The 26,591-nt window shown below is 43.5% G+C and overlaps 2 protein-coding genes across 2 annotated transcripts in view; both read left to right on the top strand.

The window, feature by feature from the left end:
* si:ch1073-15f19.2 (location of vulva defective 1) overlaps window positions 1–6,173 on the top strand; it is a 7,227-nt gene extending 1,054 nt beyond the window's left edge. Inside the window, exons 2-5 of the mRNA XM_063202351.1 lie at window positions 1–91; window positions 3,881–4,426; window positions 5,023–5,122; window positions 6,050–6,173. The exon at window positions 1–91 is cut by the window's left edge and continues 257 nt beyond it. Of these exons, the coding sequence (XP_063058421.1) occupies window positions 1–91; window positions 3,881–4,426; window positions 5,023–5,122; window positions 6,050–6,161 (849 nt within the window). The 3' untranslated portion in view covers window positions 6,162–6,173. The remainder of the gene's footprint in view (window positions 92–3,880; window positions 4,427–5,022; window positions 5,123–6,049) is intronic.
* Window positions 6,174–10,270: 4,097 nt separating this feature from the next.
* mcm6l (MCM6 minichromosome maintenance deficient 6, like) lies at window positions 10,271–24,800 on the top strand. Its single transcript, XM_063202350.1, has 17 exons — window positions 10,271–10,449; window positions 10,736–10,882; window positions 10,972–11,082; window positions 11,453–11,702; window positions 13,513–13,678; window positions 14,744–14,889; window positions 15,282–15,432; window positions 16,784–16,925; window positions 17,612–17,753; window positions 18,383–18,490; window positions 19,411–19,566; window positions 20,579–20,707; window positions 20,862–21,026; window positions 22,551–22,665; window positions 22,998–23,189; window positions 23,551–23,690; window positions 24,297–24,800. Exons 1-17 carry the CDS (start codon window positions 10,355–10,357, stop codon window positions 24,417–24,419), a joined length of 2,478 nt encoding a protein of 825 aa, XP_063058420.1. The 5' UTR covers window positions 10,271–10,354; the 3' UTR covers window positions 24,420–24,800.
* The last annotated feature ends 1,791 nt before the right edge of the window (window positions 24,801–26,591 follow it).

The raw sequence follows: 26,591 nt of genomic DNA, 5'->3' as shown, positions 1-26,591 counted from the left end.
CTGCAGACAAATGACTCTGGTCTTTACATCTGTGAAATCACCATATATCCAACGGGAACCATCCAACGTCATGTCAAATTGGAAGTCAAAGGTCAGTAATCTCTTTTAGTGCCATTAATCATTTCTTTTCATCCAGCGCATATTGAGAGATGCAGGCACTACAGAACTCGACAACCAAATAGTTACACATTTACACACAGTACGCAAATCACTTCACATGTGGCAGAAAATGTCTCACGCTATCACACACATGACTTTGTATTTGTACACACACTAAAGACCCTTGACCATTGAAGGCCAATGATTCATGGTCATCCTTTAACACCACAATGACCTCTCTGCACACCACACCTAATTTAAAGCCCATCAGCAATTGTGATACCAGACCTGTTACATCTTTAGTTTTCTGACCAGCAGCGAGGTTGCCCATCATCACCTGCATACAAAAATATCCCCTAGTAAGTATTACTAGAGAGTCTTTGAATTGTCTTCCACTGAAATCTAAGTTATCTGTTTGTGCGGAGTTTCCATTGTTCATCAGTCTACATCATATTTTCACACCTTGGAGCACCAAGTTATTTTTTCGACCCCGGTACTTAACTGAACATACACTTTGCTGATGGAGAGATATTTGCAGATGTCTCAGGAAGTGGTCAGTAGAGCAGAGAAAATGTAGATGCTGCTTTTTCTAGCCATATAGGCTACTTAAATGTGAAATGTGTCACAGTTGACTATGACATAGCAGGCTCTAGGTAACTTCTCTATTTATTAGACTTAGCCTACTGTAGGGTACATTATACAGTATAAATATGCATTCAGATGTACAGGTATGGATAAAAGAAAGAAAGAAAGAAAGAAAGAAAGAAAGAAAGAAAGAAAGAAAGAAAGAAAGAAAGAAAGAAAGAAAGAAAGAAAGAAAGAAAGAAAGAAAGAAAGAAAGAAAGAAAGCCATATGAACCTGACTTTTCACAGATTGGTAAATCTTCTCTGAAAACATCTCAAAACATCTAAACAGGTGATGGTTCATGAAAACATCCAGTATCAGACTTGCAGCTTTGAAGCAGTGTAGGCGGGTTGAAACATACACTGGTTTCCTGCCTTTGTTTTATTTATTTTTTGCTCTACATTTACAGTGAATGCTCCAGATATTCTCGCTGTCATCCACCTCAAAAAATGATTGACTAGTAATGTGATTCCGATATGATGGTGAAATTTATGATAAGCCTATTGCACAATTACATTAGTGATCTGGCCCACTTGAAATGAAATTGGCTGTAAGTGGCCTCTGGACCGAGATGAGTTTGACACCTCTGGTCTAAAAGAAAAGTCTGTCTCTGAATTCTTCTGGTATTTCCGCAGACTGTTTTTGCAACAATAATACAATGCAACATTTTATTACTTACAGCTCACAGGAGCACCACTCTTCCCATCCTAATTAGGGGTCAACCGATACAGGTGTTTTAATGGCCGATGCGATAACGATTTTTTTTTTCCATCACCCTTGGCCAGGGTTGGACTGGGGGAACAAAACCAGAGAGAGTAGATAAGACATAAGACATATATACACAAGATATATATACTTAAAGAATCTCTGGCAAAACGGCCGGAGCATTTTTTGGCTCAGACCAGCCCCACATATCGGTAATTAGCAGAGCACCACCATTAAATTGACGTCTTCTAACGGAAAAAACCCTCTCTTTCAGGTACCAAAAAAACCCCTCCATACGTGCAGTTATTTCACGTTCAATTGTTTATGTAAAATGAATCTATGAATTGGTCATGTAAGCTGGCAGAAAACCTGGAAGTTGAGAGAAGAGAGCCCCTAGCAGCTGGGGATGAACTGGCCTTATCTGCACTCTTCAGTCCAATCAGCTCCTTGGACACACACAAAGAGAGGGGAGCACATACTGTAGACAGTCACTATTGGGTTTGGAGCGTCTTGCTTCAGATGGTGGTTTAGAAAGGTTTGCCATGTACAGTCTGGGAGGCAAAAGTAGTTAACTTCTGTCTCAACAGTCTGGCTTGACTAGACAAGAACAGAGGGATAAATTATTAGCTACAAATAATACAATACTTAAATATTCAAATGTATATTTATTGGTATTCAGGTGGAAAGAAATCATGCACACTGTCCAGTCCACCAACAAACTTTTTCTGAAGAAGTTCAGATGACCAAAATGTTGTATTAAAGTGTGTTGGTGGAATGGACAGTGTACAGGATTTCTTTACACTTGAATGACAACCCCACCAGTCCAACCACAGAGGTGTGCAAAAGCGTCTTCTTGACATATTTATTGGTAGTAACAATAATATGCAGTGGCTACTCACTGGCTACTCAACAGAATCACCGACAGTACCATTCCACCACAAAGACAGCAATTAGCACATGCCAGTGAATATTTTGGCCTTAAAAATGAGCAGAATTTACAGGAGGAATAAAATGAAGTCTCAGGAATTAACCATAACGTTTACCATTCATCTCCATTTAGCCTATCAAAACAAATCTATATATTTATCACATGGACTATAGAGCATAGGCATATACTTACAAATCTTCATTGGTACACATTCAACTCGGAAAAGGAAAACCAAATGAATGAAATACAGTGCATTTTCCCTGAGACTTTGTCTTCCTCAGGATATAAAAGCAGACCTCTGCTTCTATGTGTCATTGTTGTCGTAATGTACATGGCAACTGAATATCATACCATTGGAAAGAGGAGAATGTAAGCTTTCGATTGGTACCCCACATGTCCCAGTTCACAGCCATGATGTCTATACAAACATGCAACAAAGAGTGTGTGGGGGGAAAACGATGTTTTGTTGAACCGCTATTTGAATTGCGATTTCGTGGGCGCGCTACACGTTTTTTACGGAGCTAGAGTCTATTATATCTGAGGGGGCTCCTGGGCTGGCATATCATACTTCTGGCAAATGCCACCCCCTAGAACCGCCCTGGCCGAGGGGCGTCAACATGACATCGTGGGCCGCCGGTCTCTTTTGTAAAAAAAAAAAAAATCGTCCCTCAAGGGTCGTCGGCCCACCGGGAACATGCCCGGTATGCCATACTGTCAGTCCAGCCTTGCCCTTGGCCAATACTCGATATTTGGGGCCGATATGGGTTAAAAAAAGGTTAAAAAATGATAAATATTCCAGGTCTCAAGTTAAAAATAAACATTCCTTTAACATTATCAAATTGAGGTAGAACTTGTAACATTTAAACACCCACTCTAACAATCAAGTATAATGTCTAACAATCAAGTAATAAAAAAATAAAGTGTCTTGGTGCTTTTAAAAAAACCTGAATGACATAAAATAATAAATATTGCGTATCGGCCAAAACCACACGCGTATCGGCCAATACACTTAAAAAATGCAAATATCGGCCCGATATCAGACCAATATATATATCGGTCTATCCTTAATCCTAATGCAGCATTTACTCTTACTGTAAGGTGTAGGTGTTAGATGGCTTAGTGGCCATCTAAGTGGTCTAGACCAAAGAAACTTTTTTGAGCTTCATTTCACTGGTCTGGAATGGTGCATAAGGTATCTCTTGGAATTAAGTACCATATTGCTTTCCTCCTGACACCCCAAAATGTACAAAATAGTAAAAAAAAGAAATACTTCTCTCAGATTAAGCACCAGAATTTCGTGTTCAGAAATGTACTCTAACAAAACTATAGACTAGAGGCATTATTTTTCTGTCAAAACAGAAATAAATGACTGCCGCAATAGAGAGGTGGTGGGAAGGGGAGCGCTGACTTCTTTGCCTCCCAAAAAACAGTGGGTTGTTCCCTCTAATGACGATAAAACGAGCGCCGTATGTTGTTGATGGTTGTAAGTAACAATTACCTGTATTCCTGTTTTGCGAACATAGGCAAGGATGACCCAAATACACCTTCACTGCCCCCTACAACAGACTCAAACGGTTCAAGCACAGCCCAGCCAACCACCAGTGTCGCTATGACCACCACACTGGCCACATCCACAGACACACCTATGACCTCCTCCCTCTCCTCCTCTGAAGGGGAGGAGCTGAGGACCACCACTTCTCCTTCCTCCTCCTCCACCACCACCACCACACAAGAACATCACAACACCACATGGTCTTTGGGGTCACATGGTGACAACGTCAATGTCACACGCCACATCCCTGTCACAGGACGGGCCACGGCGCATGACCAGCAACAGAATGTCAGTCTTGTTTATCAAAACAACACAACTGCAATGCCAACAACATCAGGGGGAACGCACGAGGAAGCTGACAGGGCCATCACACGTGTGTCACACGAAGACCCAACATGGCGGAACAGTACAAGAAATGCCACACAGGACGAGAGCTCAGTCACCCAGAAAACTCACACGCCTGTGGTCACTGCCACACCGTCACCCCAGCCTGATAGAAGTCCATCAGACGACACAAGTAAAGCACTCCTTTATTCCCCATTCTGATGCTCAAATCGCAGCAAATTGTCTAGGCTCTGAGTGCGTTACAATATGCGACCTTGCCTCCTCCACTGCTTGTCTCCTCCTACCAGGAAATAATATGTCATGATGACATCACTGACAACAGCATTATAATTTCAATGTCTTGCAAAAGCTCATTTGTAAAGTTTTTTTCACATTTGCAATTGGGATGGTGAATGAAAAACAGTCCCTCAAATGTTGTTGTGGCTAGGCTGACAGCTGGAAAACTTTATCGTTTTCTCCACGGAGGAGGGTACAGGAGGCGGGACGAGGAGACAAGCACAAGTGGAGGAGGCAAGGTTGCATATTGTAACGCACTCTCTGTCTACATGCCTAAATGCACTGAGTTGCCACCATGTAATTTGCTGATTAGAAATTTGTGTTTGAACAACAGTTGAGCAGGTGTGCCTAATATACTGGCCAGTGAGTGCAGAGTCCGGTATAAATAAAAATCAAAGTCACGTCTTGCAATGTAAAAGTAGGCCATAAAAGTCCTAATATACTAGAAGTGTTTCTCATGTTGCTTCTATGTCTTCCCAACTTAACCATCAGCTGGCAGCAGCAGCCTCTACCTGGCCTGCATCCTCTTGCCCCTGGTGGCCGTGGTGCTCATCACTGCTGTCCTCTACCGCAGATACATCATCAGGAAGAGGTACTACTACACTATATTCAGGGCCCTAAATTAACCTTTTTCCATCACCAGACAAAATGGCTAGTAGATGGTAAGCTAACTAGCCAAACACACACCCACTAATCAAAGTGGTCAAAGTGGCTAGTACGTTGATATTTTCTACCAGCCAAGCTGAATGTTCAACAGCATTTGACTGGCCGGCTGGTGTTAATTTAACACCCTGACTATATTACACTACACTACAATGTAGGGCTGGGCGGTATAACGTTAAAAAAACATGATAACGGTTTTCACCTACACAAGGTTCACTTTTTGATGAGAGAAGTATTCCAAAACAGTGATTAAAATAGAAATGGAGATTAATTAAAATTCAGGATTTTATCTCATTTTTAAATTTAATTTCAGCCTTTTCTTCAGAAACATTGAGATGCGCCTCTTATGAAAAAAATTGTGCAGAGAACCGTGATATTAATTTTCATCAAGAAAACCGTGATACGCATTTTTTCCAGAACCGCCCAGCCCTACTAGAATGCTACAGTATACTGTAGTATAGCATACTATACTATACTATACTACAATATATTACACTACACTACACTATACTATACTATACTAAACTAGATATACTATACTATACTATACTATACTATACTATACTATAAAATACTATACTCACAGCTTTATTTTCATTTGACTTTTATTTTGAGAAGTTATCGTTATTCTCAGCTAGTCTTCCACATTGTTGAAAGGTTTTTTATATACAGTAAGTTGACTCATGTCTCGTGAAACAAACAGAATGATTTCTGTACACTTTATGAGAGCTGCTATGAATGTATTTTGAAGAAAAACATGTGTAGCAAAGTGTTATGTTGTGTTCATGAGTTTATTGGACGAATTACATTTTCTACAACTGAATATGTTTGTATTCATGTTTTTGTTTGTTTTCAGAATGGACCTTCCTCCCCCTTTCAAACCCCCTCCACCACCAGTCAAGTACACTTCAGTACAGCAGGACATCATGAGACAACGAGAGATCCTGATGACTGATATCCTGGTGTAGGAGAAGATGAGAGACAACCGAGAAGGGGGGGGGGGGGTCCCATGTGGTCAAAGGGCATGAACACGTAGCATACTGATGGTGCAGATTCTCAATGGTGTTTCTATAAACTATAGGTGGGGGCTCACTGTCCATGGGGCCCACGTTCTAATCCAGTGGGGGTCGTTTCCCAACTTTATCCCATCTCTCTCTCCTGCTTTGTTTCCTTTCTGGTCTTCACTATCCTGTCCAATGACGGCACAAAAAAAATTATATTTTAAAACTATAAAGGGGGGGGGGGTTACGAGGAGCCTGGGTGATCTGCTTGGGCATGAGGCCTAGTGCTGCTTCAGTACGCTCTGGAGAGCACCTCAGCCAAAGAGGATGCAAATGTGGATGCTGATGGTGCAGTTCTCTTCTCCCTGCGCCTCATGGGAGTAAAGCTGCTCTTCCTCTCCAGCTGAGCTTGTGAAGAACTCTGCTGACAACAGCAAGGTCACGCACACAGACAGGACCGACTGACTGACTGACTGGAGTGGAGCTCCCCAAGTGTCTGTGCATCACTGTCTCTACTCTGGCAGATGATTAAAGGGGGCATACTGATATGACTCTTCAAAAAATATCCAAGGACTAACTTTCCAGACTCACCATATTTTGTGGTAGGCCTACAGATCCTCTTTTCTTCTCTCTGCTGAAGTTATTAGTGTTTTTCCCTCTGAAATGGCAGGCTCATATACAAGGCATGTTCTCTCTAGGGGACAGACGGTTAATGATACTTTCAGACTGTGGGTTTGTGTTTGTAGGCAATTGCAGACAGTGTGGGTGAACCTTAGCCAGGCCGTGCCCTCCTAGTGACGCAACAGCTTCAGCGTTGCTACCAGTCAGGTCAAGAGTCAATGCAAGTACTTTCTGAGTTCCCGCAAATACGGGAACTCCTCCCACTTTGTTGGGAAGCAAACAACCATTAGCAAACCAAGGGAGGCCATTTGGGAAATGTTAATTGTTATGCTCTTGGTCAGACCAAGTCTAGAAGAGATTTGAAAGTCGATGATAATCAGGCTAGGTGAACCTCTCTTCCTGTGCATTGTGGTGATCCTTCTGATTTTAAGCAGATACTGTAATAAGATATATTTTGGTGTACGACGCCCTTTTTTATCACTGCCGGAAAAAATGCTTCTGATGTAATTATTACTGTATATAAATGTAAAGCAGACTTATGTTTTGTACTCATGCATGTATCGAATTATCATTAAACTATTTTTGTTTACATCACTTTTAATTGTGGATATTTATCACCTCAAACAATGTCTCAAATAAGATGAATGAGGAAAAGAGTAGTTTCACATCCGTGAGAAAAGACATAGCACACAGAAGGAGTGCATTCGAATATGCGACCTTGCGTCCTCCGCTTGAGCTTGTGGCCTCGTACCAGGAAGTAATATGTCGTGATGACACTGACAACAGCATTATATTTCAATATCTCGCAAAAGCTCAATTGTAAAGTCATTTTCTCATTTGCAAACTGGATGGTGAATGAAGTACAGTCCCCCAAAAATTGTTGTGGCTAGGCTGACAGCGGGGAAATAATTGTTTTCTCCACAGAGGAGGGGCCAGGAGGCGGGGCGAGGCCACAAGCACAAGTGGAGGACGCAAGGTTGCATATTGGAATGCACTCAGAAGGCCACAGTTTGCTGTGCTGAACCTCCTGACTATGGGTCTTTCTCAAATGCAAGGCCAGTGTCCTTCCAAGTGTATCAGCCTAATTAGGCACGCCCAGTGATTGGATACCCTTTATTAGTCATACCCAGTGATTGGATATTCTGTAGAGTTCACCAAAAAGTATCCAATCACTGGGCGTGACTAATTAGGCTGATACACTTGGAAGGACACTGGCCTTGCATTTGAGAAAGACCCAATGACAGTGTCTCATTGTCTCCCCCTCCTGGCCAAATTGCTTTTTTACAACGTTTCTGCAATGTGTGCTTGTAGACCAGGGGGGGTCAAACTTAAATTCACAGAGGGCCAAAATCTAAACCTGGGACGAAGCCGCAGGTCAAACTCAATATTTATTCAATAAATAAATGGGCTATAATTGCGCAAACTGGCACTTAATACTCAGAGGCAAATTGCACAAGTATTCATTCCCATCTACTAGTTGAAATGTGCCTGCGCATATTCTGGTGTTGACCTATATGAGGGTGAGACATTACACTGTCCTGGGCCCACTCACATGCCTGTGAGACACTACATTTCATCTTCAAGTCATGTTACTATATGGAATATGTGGGCCAACTAACAACTTAACATCTGAAATCATCTCGCGGGGCAAATGAAATGACCTCGCGGGCCAGAATTGGCGGCTGAGTTTGACATCCCTGTTGTAGACAGTCATCTACAGTCCTGGGGAAAAAATAAAAGGCCACTTCAAAATTTTCAGTTTTTTAATTCACTATTCATAGGAATGCGTTTGAGTAAAAAAATGACATTTTTGTTTCATTCTATAAACTACTGACAACATTTCCACCAAGTTTCAAATATTGCCATTTGGAGCATTTATTTGCATCAAATGACACATGATCAGAATAGCACAAAAGATGCAATGTTTGCCAGCCCTAAACAAAACAAAAAAGCAAAGAAAACAAAACAACATAACAGTAATATTTTAACTTACAAAGACTTTAAAAATCAATATTTTGTGGAATGTTCTTGGATGACTTTATTCTATTCCTGGTGCAAGAATTAAAGTTGCTCATCGTTGTTTTATGGCTTGTGACCATCCATCTTCCTTTTGATCACATTCCAAAGCTTTTCAATGGGGTTTAGGCCTAGAACTTGGGTTGACTTTGGCAGTGTCTTGATCTGGTGGTCCTCCGTGCACAAATTAATTGACTGAGTTGTGTGTCTTGGAGCATTGTCCTGCTGGAAAAAGCTGTCCTCAGAGTCGGGGGATATTGTCAGCACAGATAACATCCAAGATAACTTTGTAGCCTATGTGGTTTCAGTCATGTGTCCTACTGCCTGATCCAGCATGAAGGAAAAATGTGAAACTGTATCATGCACTGAATTTTATTATGTAATACCGGTGTGTAAAGATGTGAGAAGAACAAGTGTGCCATGTTCTTCTGTACAGGCCTCGAAAATGTATGAGCAATACTTCTGTGAATCTTTTTCATTGGCCAAAAGTGCACAGGTAAACAATAGTGTTCAGTGTTAGCACTGATATTTATTTATGCACATCAAGCATTAATATTTGTAGAGAGTTACTTGTGCACAATCCCTGATGCTGAACAAAAGGATTACGTATTTTTTGAAAAAAAAAAGTTAGCACACTCCTTTGGCTTATTTTCTTCTTTAAGTTATTTTTTCTTCTTTTTATTCATTCTTTCAATGGCAATGACGTTTGGACCTCTCTGTCTTCCTCAGATTCACCTTGGTCGAAATGTCATTGCCATTGAATGAATGAATGTCAGTCCCAAAGTATATGTCGCCAATGTAAAAGCTGACAAAGATATGCGGTGACAATGAATGAATGAATGAATGAATAAATGAATGAATGAGTGAATGAATGAATGGATGAATAAATGAATTAATGAATGAGTGAATGAATGAATGAATGGATGAATAAATGAATGGATGAATGAATTGTCAATGAAGGAATGAATGAATGACAATTCCTACTGTTCCAAGACATTTACAATACCTCTTCACCATCCTCTACAAGGTGTCCAAAATGCATACACACTTTAAATCATTGCAAAGAAGGTGTCATGTCAGTTTCAGAGTAATCAGATTTACTTTGACCCAAGAGACACTTTGATCAAGAGAAAACGTGGTGTCATAAACAGATGTGTGATTGAGACTGAATGGACCTTCCAGCTCCAGGTGTCAAAGTGCCACGCCAAATTGCTAATACACACCTTATGATAACCATGATACTTTGCAAGTAGCAAAATGTTTAGATTACATAATAAGTTAATGAGACATTCGGTTTGTTTCCCCCCAAAAAGGGGCGTAGGCCTAACGCACATTCACGAGCAAAGTACCCGTGTGGCCGGCTATGGGACTGCCCAATCAATCACCTGAACAGGTGTGAGCAAATGTGACTTAATTTAGCCAACGTCGCGAGTTACACACCTGTTGCACTCGCCAAATACACTCTCCAGTCTTGCACAGGTAAAGTTCGCAGAATTGGGTCTAGGGGTTATCGGACATCAGCAATGGAGCCAACGGGCGAAGCTGGTGCCGCTGGTGTACAAGTCAAGGATGATCTTGCAGAAAAATGTCAGAAACTATTTCTGGAGTTCTTGGAAGAGTAAGTGGTTTGTTGATGTTAACAGCAGCTCCACAGTGCGGCTGGAATAGAATTCTAGTTTCTCTCTCTCTCTCTCTCTCTCTCTCTCTCTCTCTCTCTCTCTCTCGAATACGGATGAATACAAAACGCACCACTACACACCTATTTGCACGACTCACCGTGATGTGTATGAAAGTACATACATTCCAGGCAGGTCTTGTGTAGGCTACCTGCCGTCTGTTTCAACACCAGTAGGCTACATGCAATGATCGTGTTGTTTTGTGCGCTGTGCCGCTCCAAATTTCAGGTTTCAGGACAAAACTGGGGAGATTCTGTACTTACCGGACGCACAAGAGCTCATCCGACCCGAAAGGAATACCTTAGTTGTCAGCTTCACCAACATCGAACACTTCAACCAGCAGTTGGCTACCACCATCCAAGAAGAATACTACAGGTACAGCTGCTTAACTCGTACTGCACGTCTGGGAAAGATGGCAGGAAGGAGTTGGTGATCTGAATTGATTTTTCTCCCCATCCTACCAGGGTGTACCCGTTCCTCTGCAGAGCTGTGCGCCATTTTGCCCGTGACCATGGAACCATTCCACCCTCCAAAGAGTTCTACGTGGCCTTCTCTGAATTCCCAACCAGACACAAGTGAGTAGTATGCTGTATCACAACAACAACACACTCGCATCCCATCTGTTTCATTATAACTACTCCTATAAAATATATGTAGGCCTAGGCTATAGGCCTACATTTTGTTCATCAATGGGTATTGGGTAAATAGTTGTAAACAGTTGACAATGGTCATAATTCATGCCCAGTGGCATTATTACAATAGAGGCAAAGGTGGGCAACTCCCTGGGCCCCTCCAACTTCCCCCAATTGCAGGGGGCCCCAGACAGGCTGTTAGAAAACAAGTATTTGAAGGCCCCTTTTGCTAAATTCGCCTTGAACCCCCACATGGCTAAATCTGCCCCTGATTATGCCCCACCTGTCTGAGTAAACTCCCACTGCCCTCTAGGATTCGAGAGCTCACCACCTCCAAGATTGGCACGTTGACCCGCATCAGTGGGCAGGTGGTGCGTACCCACCCTGTGCACCCCGAGCTGGTGAGCGGCACCTTCCTGTGCCTCGACTGCCAGTCTGTCATCAAGGACGTGGAGCAGCAGTTCACCTACACCCAGCCCTCCATCTGCAAGAACCCCGTCTGTGCCAACCGCAAGCGCTTCATGCTGGACACCAACAAGTCGCGATTTGTTGACTTCCAAAAGGTAGGGGAGTTCTGTCAAGAACAAGTGATGCTTTTGGTTATCTTTTTAATGTCATCGTGCCACACCCATACATTAAGATCAACTGGGAAACTCCAACTCCCATTGTCATTGTGACACAGCAGTCCACGGCACACAGTGCAAAAATTGCATTTATTCCTCACCCGTGCAAGGGGGCAGCCCCCAATGGTTCCCCAAGCAGTCCTACCCCCCCCCCCCCCACCACCCCCGCGAACCTTACGGGTCAGGAGTCGAACCAGCAACCTTTGAGATACTGGAGATACTGACGCCTCAACTGCTTACCCATGCCCACTGCCCATGTCATATGGTAACTTATGTCCAAAGTCCCATCCCAAGCCTGAAGCAAAACCTGAAGCATCACAGTTAGAGTGCGTTTTAATATGCGACCTTGCCTCCTCCACTTGCCTCCTCCACTTGCTTCTCGTCATGATGACATCACTGACAACAGCATTATATTTCAATATCTTGCAAAAGCTCAATTGTAAAGTCTTTTTCTCATTTGCAATTGTGATGGTGAATGAAAAACAGTCCCTCAAAAGTTGTTGTGGCGAGGCTGACAGCTGGGAAACTTTATCGTTTTCTCCACGGAGGAGGGGCCAGGAGGCGGGATGAGGAGACAAGCACAAGTGGAGGAGGCAAGGTCACATATTGGGATGCACGCTTTGTGTGGGTGAGGCTAGGCTAGCACATCCCCCTGTCCTTTCTGATTAAAAGGAAATAAAACATGAATTGCCTGCACATGCCATGTATAGTAATTCAATGTTTTTTTTTATTTGTCATACGTTTTCTTGTGCTGACAGTGAAATGAAGTTGCAGCTGCTCTCTACTGTGTAGTAATAGTAAATAAATAATTGGAAAATAATGAGGGAGGAGGATGATGATGATGATTAAAGAAAAAGATGTCCTAAGAATTTAAAAAGTGGTTGGCTTGAGGGCAGAAGCTCTTGCGCAATCTCTCTGTATTGCATTATATGGAATGTAGTCGTTTCCCTGAGGACTGCCTTTGAGACATGGAATGGCTATATGATGGAAGGTGTCTTTCATCTTTTTTGTTGTTTTTTTTTTGCCGTGTCTTTGGTCTTCTTGAATATATTTCTTGTAGCCCTGGAAGGATTTTTCTTTTTCTTTTTTCTGGTTCTGCAGAGTACATTACTGCCTCTTTTCCACTGAATGTTTTCTGGTAGGCCTACAGCTCGACACAGAACGATTCGGCCGACACTTTTTGCTATACGATTGAGCTGTGTCGTGCCTATTCGAAAAGGAAAAAATGGCTGCCAAGTCATGCTGTGTCGAGCTGTAGGGCGACCAGAAAAACGGCAGTGGAAAACGGGCATACTACTAGTACCAAAGAAGGTGGATCTAACAAGAAGCGTCATTTTTGTTTCTTTTCCGGTATCCACTTTATATCGGGTGAACGCCCCTTTAGGAGACCTTCGGTTAGGAGACCTTCGGAGTCCTGAGGTTAAGAATCAATGAAGTCCCCTTAGCGCTGTAGATGGCGGTAACGCACGTCTTGCGCAAACACCTCAAAAAGAGAAGAAGAAGTAGGGGACAACGCCCCCTTAGGAGACCCAACTTGAGCACACGCTTTTGCATTGAGTGGGCGTGTTTTGCGATATCTTGCTCTGATTCAGTATTTTTGCTAGTACTCTATGCAGGCCTACCCATTGAGACCGTCAATGGATGGGCCTACCTTATCCTGAGCGGTGCAGTTGCCATACCACGTTAATGATTGTACCACTAGGAGATTGCACCACTGACCGCTCCCCATCTCCTCACCCTGTGTTGCCAGGTGCGTATCCAGGAGACGCAGGCTGAGTTGCCGCGGGGCTCCATCCCCCGCAGTGTGGAGGTGGTGCTGAGGGCCGAGGCCGTGGAGTCGGCCCAGGCTGGGGACCGCTGCGACTTCACCGGGGCCCTCATCGTGGTGCCGGACGTGGCTGCTCTCGCCATGGCAGGTGATTGAGGTGGAGGATGAATGAACGAGTCCATGAGTGCGTTGCAATATGCGACCTTGCCTCCTCCATTTGCTTCTCTCCTCGTACCAGGAAGTAATATGTCATGATGACATCACTGACAACGGCATTATATTTCAATATCTTGCAAAAGCTCAATTGTAGAGTCTTTTTCTCATTTGCAATTGGGATGGTGAATGAAAAACAGTCCCTCAAAAGTGGCTAGGCTGACAGCTGGGAAACTTAATCGTTTTCTCCACGGAGGAGGGGCCAGGAGGCGGGACGAGGAGACAAGCGCAAGTGGAGGAGGCAAGGTCGCATATTGAAATGCACGCCTTAACCCGTTGGCATACAAATCTGGGGTGCATTTCTGGAAAGCGTAGTTGTTAGCAGTTAGCAACTTTGTTGGTTGCAATGCAATTTCCCATTGATGACTACCAAAGTAGCTAACATAGTTAGCAACTACGCTTTCCAGAAATGCACCCCCCTAATGTTATTGAACAAAAACAGAGTTTCAAAACCTTTTCGTCTGGTTAAGAACTGACCATGGACCTTTGTGAAATAAGAAGCTTTAGCAGGTCAAAATTGATGGTCATCGCTGTGCACGTCTCCTCTCGCCATGTCAGGTGATGAGTGAAATAATGTATTGAGAAGGAGGGCTTTGACAGCAGTGTTGCCAAAAGAAAATCAGCCAAAGTCGCTATTGGCGTCACGCACAGCGTCACGCACGGCGCGCTGATCTACAGAAAACGGGCCCACATGCATTTGTCCTCGGTAGAAATGGGCGGTGCTAGTTACTTTTTGGAGATCAGAGCTTATCTGCAGCCCTGCTTAACCGTGGGAAACGTTTCTGACGGCGGCGCAGAGTCACAATTATGTGGAAAAACAATGAATTCGTCACTGTAAATGCGCGTTTTAAAAAGTCGCTAGATGCTCCAAAAAGCCGCTAAGTCGCTAGTTGAGGTTTTTTGTCGCCAGAGCCGTCAAAGTCGTTAACTTGGCAACCCTGTGTATCGTTAATCCATAGCTGTTCTGTGTATGTTTGTGATTGGTCCATGACTCCTGTAGGTACAAGGGCGGAGACGAGCAGCAGAGTGACGGGGAAGGAGGGCTTTGACGCCGACGGGCTGCAGGGGCTGAAGGCCTTGGGCGTGAGGGAGCTGTCATACAGACTGGCCTTCTTAGCCTGCCACGTGGCCCCCACCAACCCCAGGGTGACACACACACACACACACACACACACACACACACACACACACACACACACACACACACACACACGTGGCCTTCTTAGCCTGCCACGTGGCCCCCACCAACCCCAGGGTGACACACACACACACACACACACATTAACATCGTTCACTAAACCCAAGGGTCTGCACATGCACATGTGGACACACACACATACACACACCTTCTTGACCTGCCACATCACCCGCAACAACCCCAGGGGTCTGCACTCTGCACACACAAACGGAGACTTCAACGATTTTCCTAACAAATTTCTCATTTTCAGATTTCATTAAATGATCCCTAAATTGTTTTATCAGTTTTACCTGTTTTCTGATACATTCAACTTTTCTTACGGAATAAATGTGTTTTGTAGTTTGGCGGTAAAGCCCTACGTCCAGAGGACCAGACGGCTGAGAGTGTAAAGAACCAGATGACGGTTCAGGAGTGGGAGAAGGTGTTTGAGATGAGCCAGGACAAGAACCTCTACCACAACCTCTGCAGCAGCCTGTTCCCCACCATACACGGTACAGTGCAGTGCGGTGTGCTGCAGACTACCACCAGAGAGAGTAGAGAGAGGGAGAGGTTCCATTGGCCCATTGTTTCCGGGTTCTATTATTGCAAGGGGGGGGGGGATCCCCCTTTAGGCAGACCTAGGCAGACCTAAGGACTGTTCTATTCAATGCTAGGAGCATTATGACACGCCCCTTTAGGCAGACCGGAATCTGGTCATGTTAGGTGCCTATAGCAACCTATTACATTGGCATATCTCTATATACTTAAAGAATCTCTGCTACCAGAGTTCATGGGCTTGTTCACCTCCCTCATAAGATAGATGTTTTTGTACACTCATTTTCTGTCCTCTACTACAACATCTGTACCAGCCCTATTCCCCCACCACTATACACAGGCTGCATCCCAAAGTCCCTACTACTTAAACAAAAGTCCCTACTATGTAAAAGGCAAAAATAAGGAAAGTATATCCCCTAGTACAGTGATTCCCAACCTATGGGCCGGGGCCCACTGGTGGGCCCTGAAGGTATTCCAAGTGGGCCTTGAAATAATTTTCCAAAAACAATAATCATATTTTGTTGTGTGTTGTTGTTGATTTTATTTGAGTTTTATTCTTAATTGGGCCAGAGGTGGGCCCCGAACATTTTTGACAATTTTGAGTGGGCCCCAAGTTGAAAAAGGTTGGGAACCCCTGCCCTAGTAGGCTTTCAACAAGGAGGCGAACGGTACCCGGATGACTTTCTTAATCCGGTCATATTTGCGGTAAGCAAACAATGGTTACTTTGCTATCCTAGAAATCCAGGGGAGGTCGACAACTGTACAGCCATTGGTCATTATTCATCAGGGGTTCAAAGGTTATGTAAATGATGGTGCTGTAGTGCCAGGCCTAGCATTTCGTAATTTTAGGGGCAAGGCCACTTGACAGGGCATCAGAGAGGGCATCAAGGCCACTGTGGCTTTATGGCAGATATTTGTTCAAGGGCACAAGGCCAAAATGGGAGGGCACGAGGCCATGGCCCTCGCGAAATTCCTGCCCTGACTGCATCCAAATTACACTTAATATTTGGCTGGCTTTCTACATAGAACCTACTGGTCAGGACACAGTGATGGCCACTGGTAATGGAGGCAGTGCCTACTACAGGTTTCAGGATGAAGCCACTGTGTGGTGCCGACCTGCTCTAAGGAAGCCTGTTCTTGTAAAAAAAAATGTTCATGTGGTTGGATGCGTTGTTGTCGAGGCAACACTGACAAGCCTGGCATGGGCGAAATGCTTTTTCCATTTGACCTGTGCAAAATTCTATTGCTTGCTAACAAGTTGAATAGTTGTTCTCCTAACAAGGCTGCTGTGTTCTGGAATGTAAACAGGAAATGATGAGATCAAAAGAGGAATCTTGCTGATGCTCTTTGGTGGTGTTGCCAAGACGACCATGGAGGGAACATCCCTGCGGGGAGATGTGAACGTTTGCATCGTTGGAGACCCCAGTACATCCAAGAGCCAGTTTCTCAAGTACAACTCTCTCTCTGCCTTGCAATGCCTCAAAAACTCAAGTCCTGTACTGTTGCACTTTTTTCTACATCAATGAATGGCTGCTCCTCTTAATGTGTATGCCACTTTGGAATAAAGCCTTTACTTGGGCCAAAATGGAGGTCAATGCTCCCTACATAGGCAAAGTGCAGTAACTATGCCAACATTGAAACTGGGAAAAATGCCTTCAAAGTATTTGTATTAGGTTGGATATTTTAGTTACTGCAAATTTGACATGACAATTCTCTAAAAGAGGACACATAAGGCTTTGTCACAAGATAAGAGGGGTCATGGAGACCATTTTCAGTCTAAAGTCAAATGTAAAAAATAGTTAGTTACTGCATTTTGCCTTTGTAGGCCTTTGTAGTATGGATATCAGAGTGTAATAAGACAGTCAAAAAAGATGTGGCAAATGTGTATTGTGGCCGACAAAATACAAAAGAAGTCATCGGACAATAACTGGAGCTAAACTGGAAATAAACTATTCGTTTCCTATCAGAGTGTAATGCCAGGAGGGTGATGATCATAATTAATTTTGAAGTACAGCAATTAACTGGAGGGGTGTGTGCGTGTGTGTTTGGCTGTTGTAATTGTTATGCCTAAAACTTTTTTTTTTTTAACAGAACTAATGTAAACTGTATGTAAGGTACAACGTTGTGTCTCCGCAGGCATGTGGAAGACTTTGCGCCACGAGCGGTGTACACCAGCGGTAAGGCGAGCAGCGCTGCGGGTCTGACGGCTGCCGTGGTGAAGGACGAGGAGTCGCATGAGTTTGTCATCGAGGCCGGCGCCCTCATGCTGGCAGACAATGTGAGGGATTACAACATTTAAAACCAAAGTGACTAATCACACTCACAGCTACAGTTACAACAGGAAAATCTGTAAATGGGTAGCTGTGGAAACATTACGAATAACAATTTTAGTCATGTATGTATTGTAAGCATTATCTTTACAATATAGGCTAATGCAATAATGGTCAGCTAATTTCATTGCTTTGTGTGTGTGGTTTTTTTTGTTGTTCTACAAAACAAATCCTTTGCCATATCCCACCACAAAGTTTTTGTTTCAGTTTAAACGTGCTGGTAATACTGTATTGTCAGATGCATACATTTGTTGCTGAAAAACTTTTCAGATAAATATGAGTAGAAGTATTGAAATTAATTTAATTTACACGTAATTAAAATGATTCATTGACATTACTTTAATTAAGTAATTGAGATGGTTGCAACTACAGTAACATTTTAAACGGTAAGATGTTTTTAAAAAGTGAAATTCACAATTTCTGGTTTTGGCCTGCTTTGGTGCTTCTTACTTTGTGAATAACGAACTGTTACTTATGAGACTTGTCATTGATGGCATGCAGCCATATCGTGCGTGTGTGTGTCAGTCCAAGTTTGCCTGCTTGCCTTGATTCACTACCTATGTGTGTGTGTTCACAGGGTGTATGTTGCATAGATGAGTTTGATAAGATGGATCTGAAAGACCAAGTAGCCATTCACGAGGCTATGGAACAGCAGACCATCTCCATCACCAAGGCTGGAGTCAAGGTAACATGCTGCTGCTTAGATCCTCACTAACATGCTAATGTGCAATAGGGTTTTAAACAAAGTACTCCTACATCTAGGCCACTGATGTACACAATATATTCATTAAAATATACAGTGTACGGGGGGCGCTGTGGCGCAGCGCGCTAAGCCCCCCACCTTTGGGCTTGCATGCCCATGGGGACCCTGGTTCGAGTACGCCCGGGGTCATTTCCAATCCTCCCCTGTCTCTCTATCCCATTCGCTTTCTGACGCCATCTTCAACTGTCCTGTCAAATGAAGGCATAAAAGCCCCTAAAAATATATATTTAAAAATATATATATATATGCATACAATGCATTGTACACTGTGTGTGTGTGTGTGTATGTATATATATATATATATATATTTTTATATTTACAGTGTACATGCATTCACCCACTCGGCTCCTCTGGCTCGCTGTCCCCTCCGAATGCTCCACCCGTGGTCGTGCGGTGCCAATCACTGCCAGCCATCTGGGATATTGATTAGTCAATGTGGGGGAAAACAAAGAATTTCATGGGCGGGCCCAGAGTTACCGACTGGGTCTATGATATTTACATTCTTTTTATTTCACTGTACAGTATATGAAATGTCATCTGAGAGCATTTTGTCTATTTATTTTTTTAATTGAAGTCTGATATGAAAAAAATATCCCTGTGTGTAAAATAAAAAAAGACAAGTCAATATAACAGATTCAGCCATTGGTCAGATCTTTGCCTACAACACATTTTCACCATTCGTCAATGTCGCCAAGCACGTCAAGGACTCAAAATGAAAGTACCATCATGACACACATATCACCATGACGCACACATCACGAGATGTAACAAGATCAATTAACCTTGGTTATTTACATGTATATTGGATTCAATATGTTTTTTTTCTATATTGTGGTCTTTAGGCAACTCTGAATGCACGAACCTCCATCCTGGCGGCAGCCAACCCCATAGACGGCCGCTACAACCGCGCCAAGTCCTTGAAGCAGAACGTCAACATGTCCGCTCCCATCATGTCCCGATTCGACCTCTTCTTCATCCTGGTCGATGAGTGCAATGAGGTCAGGAGGGAATATGCAAACTATTATGTACTCCATACTGTGGAGCAGGGGTGTCAAACTCTTTTCGGTTCAGGGGCCAAATACAGTGGATTTGATCTCAAGTGGGCAGGACCAGTAGCCTAGCGATGCCATCCATGTACTCCACCCAAAGATTTTGGCTCCGCACATCGTCTGGCAAAAGCCTCGAGCTCGGTTCTCTCAGTGTTTCACCAATCAGCAAACAGTTGAGAGTGGTGACGTAGAACTCACCCGCGAGCTCCGTTACTGATTGGTTAAGGTAACTATATTCACACTTTCGTTTTGTTATTTGTATGCTTTTGCGATGCTATAACGTAACATGCATGCTAATAAAGGGTTTTAATTTGAGTTTGGAACTTCAATTCATTTAAATGATGGAGTAAGATCAGACCATCTCCCATCTTCCACGGAGACGGATTCCTCATGGCTTTTGCCAGACTGATTGACAGAGTCAACAGTCGGCTATTCGCCCAGGCAACAGGACCAGAACCGCAATAGCGAAATGTAGCAAATTTCTGCTTCATATTGGAATCATATTGCTAGTCAATCATCTCAAAGTGGAGAGGGTATAGCGGGAGCATTTATTGTAAATGACTAGCCAAAAAAACCACATTCACTCCCAAGTAGGCTATTAAAAATACTAAAATCTTAGACACATGCAGAAACATTGTAATGGCTCAGTTTTACTTATTTTTTTGACATGGTTTTATTTCTCTACACGTCTGGGGTCATATTGAACCATCTGACGGGCCGCAGGGCCTTGTGTTTGACATCCCTGCTGTAGAGCGATCGAAAAATGCAAGAAGGTTGTGGACCAACACCTTAATACAAAATCTACTATTCATGCTTAGGAGGACAATGAGGTCATGATCAATAACAAACACCTTTACACCAACATTACTTCCTAGTAATGAGACCAATGAGTGTAATGAGTTTGTGGACAGTAGAATCTGTAGTTTAACGCAAGAAGTTTCCTGGTCTTGCGAACCTGCAGGTTACTGATTATGCCATCGCTAGGCGCATTGTGGACCTGCATGCCAGAAACGTGGAGTCGGTGGAGAGGGTGTATTCCACAGATGAGATCCAGAGATACATTCTCTTTGCACGTCAGTTTCAGCCAAAGGTATGTGATGTGCAAGGTCAGATGTTAAGACCTTGCTTTCCTATGACCATTTACGTCAGGGAGGTCTACTGTACCCCTGCCTGCTGTTTGAAAATGACTGTGTGCGTGTGCTTTTGCGTGCGCGTGTGCGTGTTTTCTGGCATCTTGGCTCCAGATCACCAGTGAGGCTCAGGAGTTCCTGGTGGACCAGTACAAGCGTCTGCGTCAACGGGACAGCAGTGGTGGCACAGCCAAGTCTGCCTGGCGCATCACCGTGCGACAGCTGGAGAGCATGGTGCGCCTCTCCGAGGCCATGGCCAGATTATACTGCTCCGATGAGGTCAGACCACCACAAAGCTTTCATTTGATTCATTTTTACATTAACCTTTACCGCACTTTCTGTGTTCGATACTCACGTTCTGGAAATATTTTGGAATTATGTCAATGATGACCCGTTTGTCAAAGGCTCCCTGAGCCGCCATCTTTGTGTAAAAATGGAATGGTGGGGATTAGCCTTAAGCTGGGCTTACACTGTGCGACTTTTGCCCCGATTTTGCCCCGATTTGGCACTCCCACGACTTGTTGGGAGTCGGGCCGATTTCTTTCTCAATCGCAGGTCAATCGTGAGTCTCGCATCGTGCAGTGTACATGGGCGCTGGGAGATGGTCACTCCCAAGTGAGATCACTCCCGGACGTGTAGCCCCAGGTGTTTCTATCACTCCCAGACGTTCTATCCCACCCGATTATATTTCACGTATTATCATACACTGCCACATACAAGCAATTTAGGGTTAGGGTTAGGTTTAGGGTTAAGGTTAAGGTTAGGGTTAGGTTTAGGGTTAAGGTTAGGGTTAGGTTTAGGGTACGTAACAAAAAACTAACATCAAAAAGATAACTAGCTCCGTTATATGGCGGTGGGCTCGATAGTCTGGCTAGTGGGAGCGAACCGACCGGGGATCGAACCGCGCTGGGAGCGACAAACTGGGAATCGTACATGGGGTAACGATAAGCGATTTCGCCTCACGAGCCTGAAATCGCAGGGTCGCAAGAAAATCAAAACTGTTTGAAAACCTGGTCGTGGCTTGTGCGTACATCGCACAGTTAAAGCAGTGCTATGACCCGATTAGACACTTCACATGCACAAATTAATAGGGCCGTGCGATTTGCTGTTGAGCACGACCTCATCTCCAGCTCAGGTGCCCATGTTCCATCCTCTGCAGACCGGGGAAACATGCCTGTCGCGTCGCACAGTGGAAGCATTTGGCTCGCATCCGACTGTCGGCTCATATAGTGTGAGGACGCGAGTCGTGAGATGTGAAATTTTAAATAGTTATATTCCATCGTGCAGTGTGAGCAGGAGCTTAATACCCACGAGTGAAAATATCGCACAGTGTATGCCCAGCTTTACTTTTACTTCCATGGCTCTGAAATTTACCTCAAAGAGGAAGTCTGCTTACATTTGACACTTTTCCCCCCCCTTTCAACAATTAGGATATTTACATCAAAGTTATGACTAGGCTCTACTGCTTGGACAAGCTGATATTTAACCTTTTTCTTAACTGAAGCCCAGTAAAAGTGTTGCTGGCAGAACAGAGTCCTAATCCGTGCCATGACACTTAACCCTTCACTATACCTGGATTTCAACCCTCGTGATATTAAGGCCATGGCCAAGACTCTACTTAAAATATGTCTTAACTTTTTTGGCCCATTTTTATAGGTTTTATTGTAAAAGGTGTCCTGGCCCTGCCAAACCGTCGTATGGAGTGTGACTTACTTGCTGCATACAAATGCTTTACCTACCTGATCAAAATGATGTTGCTTCTGACTGCTTTGAGTTTAAAACCTTGCCTTTCTCCACCTGAAGGTCCAACCCAAACATGTTAAAGAGTCCTTCCGGCTGCTGAACAAGTCCATCATCCGCGTTGACTCCCCAGACATCAATTTTGATCAGGACCAAGAAGACAATGAAGACCTAAATGGTACATTTTTGTTTGCTCCACAGAAGTGTTAAAAATTTGCACTGTGATATTTTTAGTATTTTATTTCCAGAATTTATGCTGCCTTGTCACAAATGTTACCTTTTCATGAATGCTCACCATCAATATCAAATTTCAAGTCTTCATTATGACTGGTATTCATTATACAACTTTTCATATATGAAAAGGAGGATCTTCTCCATGTCCGCCATTTTGAATTTCCAGAATTTGCATTTTTAGCTGCAAACTTGCTATGTGTCATAGTAGTAAACATTAGTTTATTACTTTGTGAATATTAATGAAAAGATCAAATTTGGCATTATGCTGCATCGCAGGTCAGAATGAGGTGATGGAGGACCAGCACCCGCCTCAGAACGGTACCAACGGCACGAACGGCCACGCCATGGAAGCGGAGCAGGCGGGGAAGGAGGAGCCTGCCGCCGCCAAGGCAACACTACGCATGTCCTTTGCAGAGTACCGCAGAGTCTCCAACCTCCTGGTGCTCCACATGCAGAAACTAGAGCAGTGTAAGAACACACACACACACACACACACACACACACACACACACACACACACACGTATTATGTACTTATGTACATGTGAGTGTTAACACATCTATGCATATGGGAGAGTGTATGACTGTCTCTATATCTAGTTCAAACCAATCCATTGATTCACACACATAAAATAGGTAGACACATTTGTTCTGTCAGTGGATGATCTTGAACACATGTACCTTTTTTGTATTACTTGAATGTGTGTCTACCTATTTGTGTCAGTTGGTGGTATTGAAAACATGTCTACCTAATTGTGTCAGTGGAGGGTATAGAACATGCTTGTCGGTAGGGGGGTATTGAACATGGGTGTGTATCTTTTTTGTACCAGTGGATGAGGAGTCGTCTCTGAAGAAGAGCGAGCTCATCAACTGGTACCTGGGGGAGATGGAGGGCGAAATCGACTCGGAGGCCGAGCTCGTCGCCAAGAAGAGCCTCATCGAGAAGGTCATCCACCGACTTGTTCATTACGTGAGTGACGCCTTGGACACTTTCACTTTAACCAACAAAAAGCATGAACTGTTGTGTACTATAGGTTAAGTCCGTTTAAGGATAAACTTTGTCACAGTTCAGCGGGAGCCTGGGATATTTGCGTCTATTCCATATCTGCCCCGAAAGTGAATCCCAATATCGGTTTATCTTGATAACACTTAAAATTGTATGTATTTAATTACGTGTATATTACTTGGGTCAATGGTTCCCAAACCTTTTTCCCTGCGCACCCCCTTTTACATTTCAGTGTGGTTTACACACCCCCTAAGCAAATGTTGAGCAACTGCACATTTTGAGCAAAACTGACGTTTTTTCTGCCATCATTACAATGGAACTTATTGCATGACAAGTCTAGGAGTTATAAATTACATCTTTCCAGCTTACAATTCACCAAACAACATGTAATGTTCATTAATTCTGTAAAAACACACATCTCATCCAGTACTCTATTCAGCTCACGCACCCCCTTGTGGCAGGCTGCGCACCCCAGTTTGGGAACCCCTGACTTAGGTTATTGATTTGAAACTTCTCCTGAATTTAATCTCTGACGTTAATACTTTTTTTTGTCCTCCCCACCACGCACAGGACCATGTTATAATTGAACTAACGTCCACTGGGCTGAAGAAAGGGGGCGAAGGAGGAGACGAGCCTGTCGTGGAGGAGGACCCTTATCTGGTAGTGAACCCAAACTACATCCTGGAGGACTGACGACGTTACTGATGACCATATTCACCATGCTATGATATACTGACGAAGTTACTGAGGACTATATTCATGATGCTATGATATACTGACGAAGTTACTGAGGACTATATTCATCATGCTATGATATACTGACTACGTTACTGAGGACCATATTCATCATGCCATGATGTACTGACGAAGTTACTGAGGACCATATTCATCATGCTATAAATCTGAATCCTGGCTCATCATGACTCATGACATGTTTGGTGGTGATGTGTCGTTTGTATACAGTGTGTCTATGTGGACTTTGTGGATATGTTATATGTGTGTATATTTCCATGTGGTGTTTGTGGATATGCACTGTGTGTACATGTCTGAAAATAAAGAACTTGTGAACATGTACAGTAGGCTATGTTGATTAACTGGTTTCCTTGCGCAAGATTGAAACTCTGTTGTGCTGTACAGGGACGCTGACAGCTTTTGCTGGGCCCGGGACAAAGTCATCTGAAAGGGCCCCCTACCCTATACATACAATGTTAATGGGACCCAATTATGGGCCCCCTATCTCCCAGGGCCCGGACAACATACCCCTTTGTCCCCTACTGTCGGAGGGCCTGGTGCTGTACACTGAAGAGCTTGTGAGGGAGTGAAGGTGTAATGAAAAGATGATGGGTTGTTCTATGTTCAGAGCCATCAAGTAGATTTGACACCAGAGTAGAGGAGAGCTGAAGGTAAACAGGAGGCGGAACATACAAACATGCAAACGTCATGAAACTTTACAGTAAAGGTTAAGAATACCCCTCTGCCACATAGCCCAGGCACTAGAAGGAAATCCAGTATATAGTGCTGGGGTGCTCAACTAGAAACTGAAAAGGTCCACTCGCCAAATTTCGTATGTTTCCAGGGTCCAAAAAAGTCGCTATGGACCGATGCAGAAAATAGCCTCACTCGCTGGCCGCACTGGCCTCTTGCTCACTCACTGAGTTGTCATAGTGATGATACTTTTATTTGTCATAAGACTGGCTTCGCAGAAATACACCTATAGAGCATGGCAGCGAAATCTCATGTATAATTTATACATATTAAATACAGATGGATTTTGTCTTGGTCCGGATGACATTGCGTTTGGGTCCGCATCCGGACCTGGGTCCGCCAGTTGAGCACCCCTGATATAGTGGTGTAGTCTACTTTTTTGTGGTGGGTATACTGTATATTTGAGCTTTTTTTAAGTGGGTATACTGGATATATTTGTGCTATTCAAAACAATGGATCAATCAATTTTAAGTGGGTATACTGAAATCCCTGAAATTTAGAAGTGGGTGTACTCCGTATCCCTGCGTTCTACGTAGACTACACCACTGCCTGATATAGTGATTGAGGTTACTACCAACAAAGGACATGGTAAAGGCAGAAGATGCTAATTGTAACCACCAGGGACCTGAGAAGGCCACAGAGAAGCAAAAAAAGCACACCGAATGTGTCCTTTAACTTGCACATGATGCACACGTCTTATGTGGTCATTGATAAAATGCATCAAAAAGGCTATTACCCCTGTGAAGTTGTCACTTAAGTGTTAGAAAAGATCCCCGACATTGTCCACTCTAGCAAACTTTAATACAGCGTTTTGGTCATCCAACCTTCTTCAGGTGAAGTTGACATTTAGGCCTACATAGCCAACGCATGTTCATCAGAATTGGATTAATAAGGTAGAGCACAAGTCCTATTAAGCTTCAGTAAATAAGCCTTCCTAATTTGGAAAATATCTGGGTTTTCGGGGGTCACTCCGACGATACAAAAACAATTTCACTATACTTTTAAAATAAAATCAATAGTTGTGCAACAACAGGCAATTTTAAATGGGTCTCATGAAGCGATCTGGGCAATTATTAGTGTTTTAGAGACCAGATGAACCATTATATTGAACTGTCACGCTGTTGATAAACCTGGTTACAGGGGTATTGTCATATCATACTTCGAATTACACAGAGTAACAATGAGGATTTGTGGTGATGCCACAAATGAAATTGCAATAGCAAAACTTCCATGCAGCATGGAAAACAATTGGGCCCCCCAATTTAACCTGTTAAGACACAGCGTTATAAATTTGCTGTTACCAGAATAGCAATGACCAAGTGGTGGTGCATTACTAAAGGCCATGCATTATGTCACAGTAGTATAGTAGCCCTACTATGG

This window comes from Engraulis encrasicolus, chromosome 7, assembly GCF_034702125.1.
Source record: "Engraulis encrasicolus isolate BLACKSEA-1 chromosome 7, IST_EnEncr_1.0, whole genome shotgun sequence".
Lineage (NCBI taxonomy): Eukaryota > Metazoa > Chordata > Actinopteri > Clupeiformes > Engraulidae > Engraulis > Engraulis encrasicolus.
Note: the sequence above shows the minus strand (reverse complement) of the source record. Positions and strands in the feature narration are given on the sequence as shown.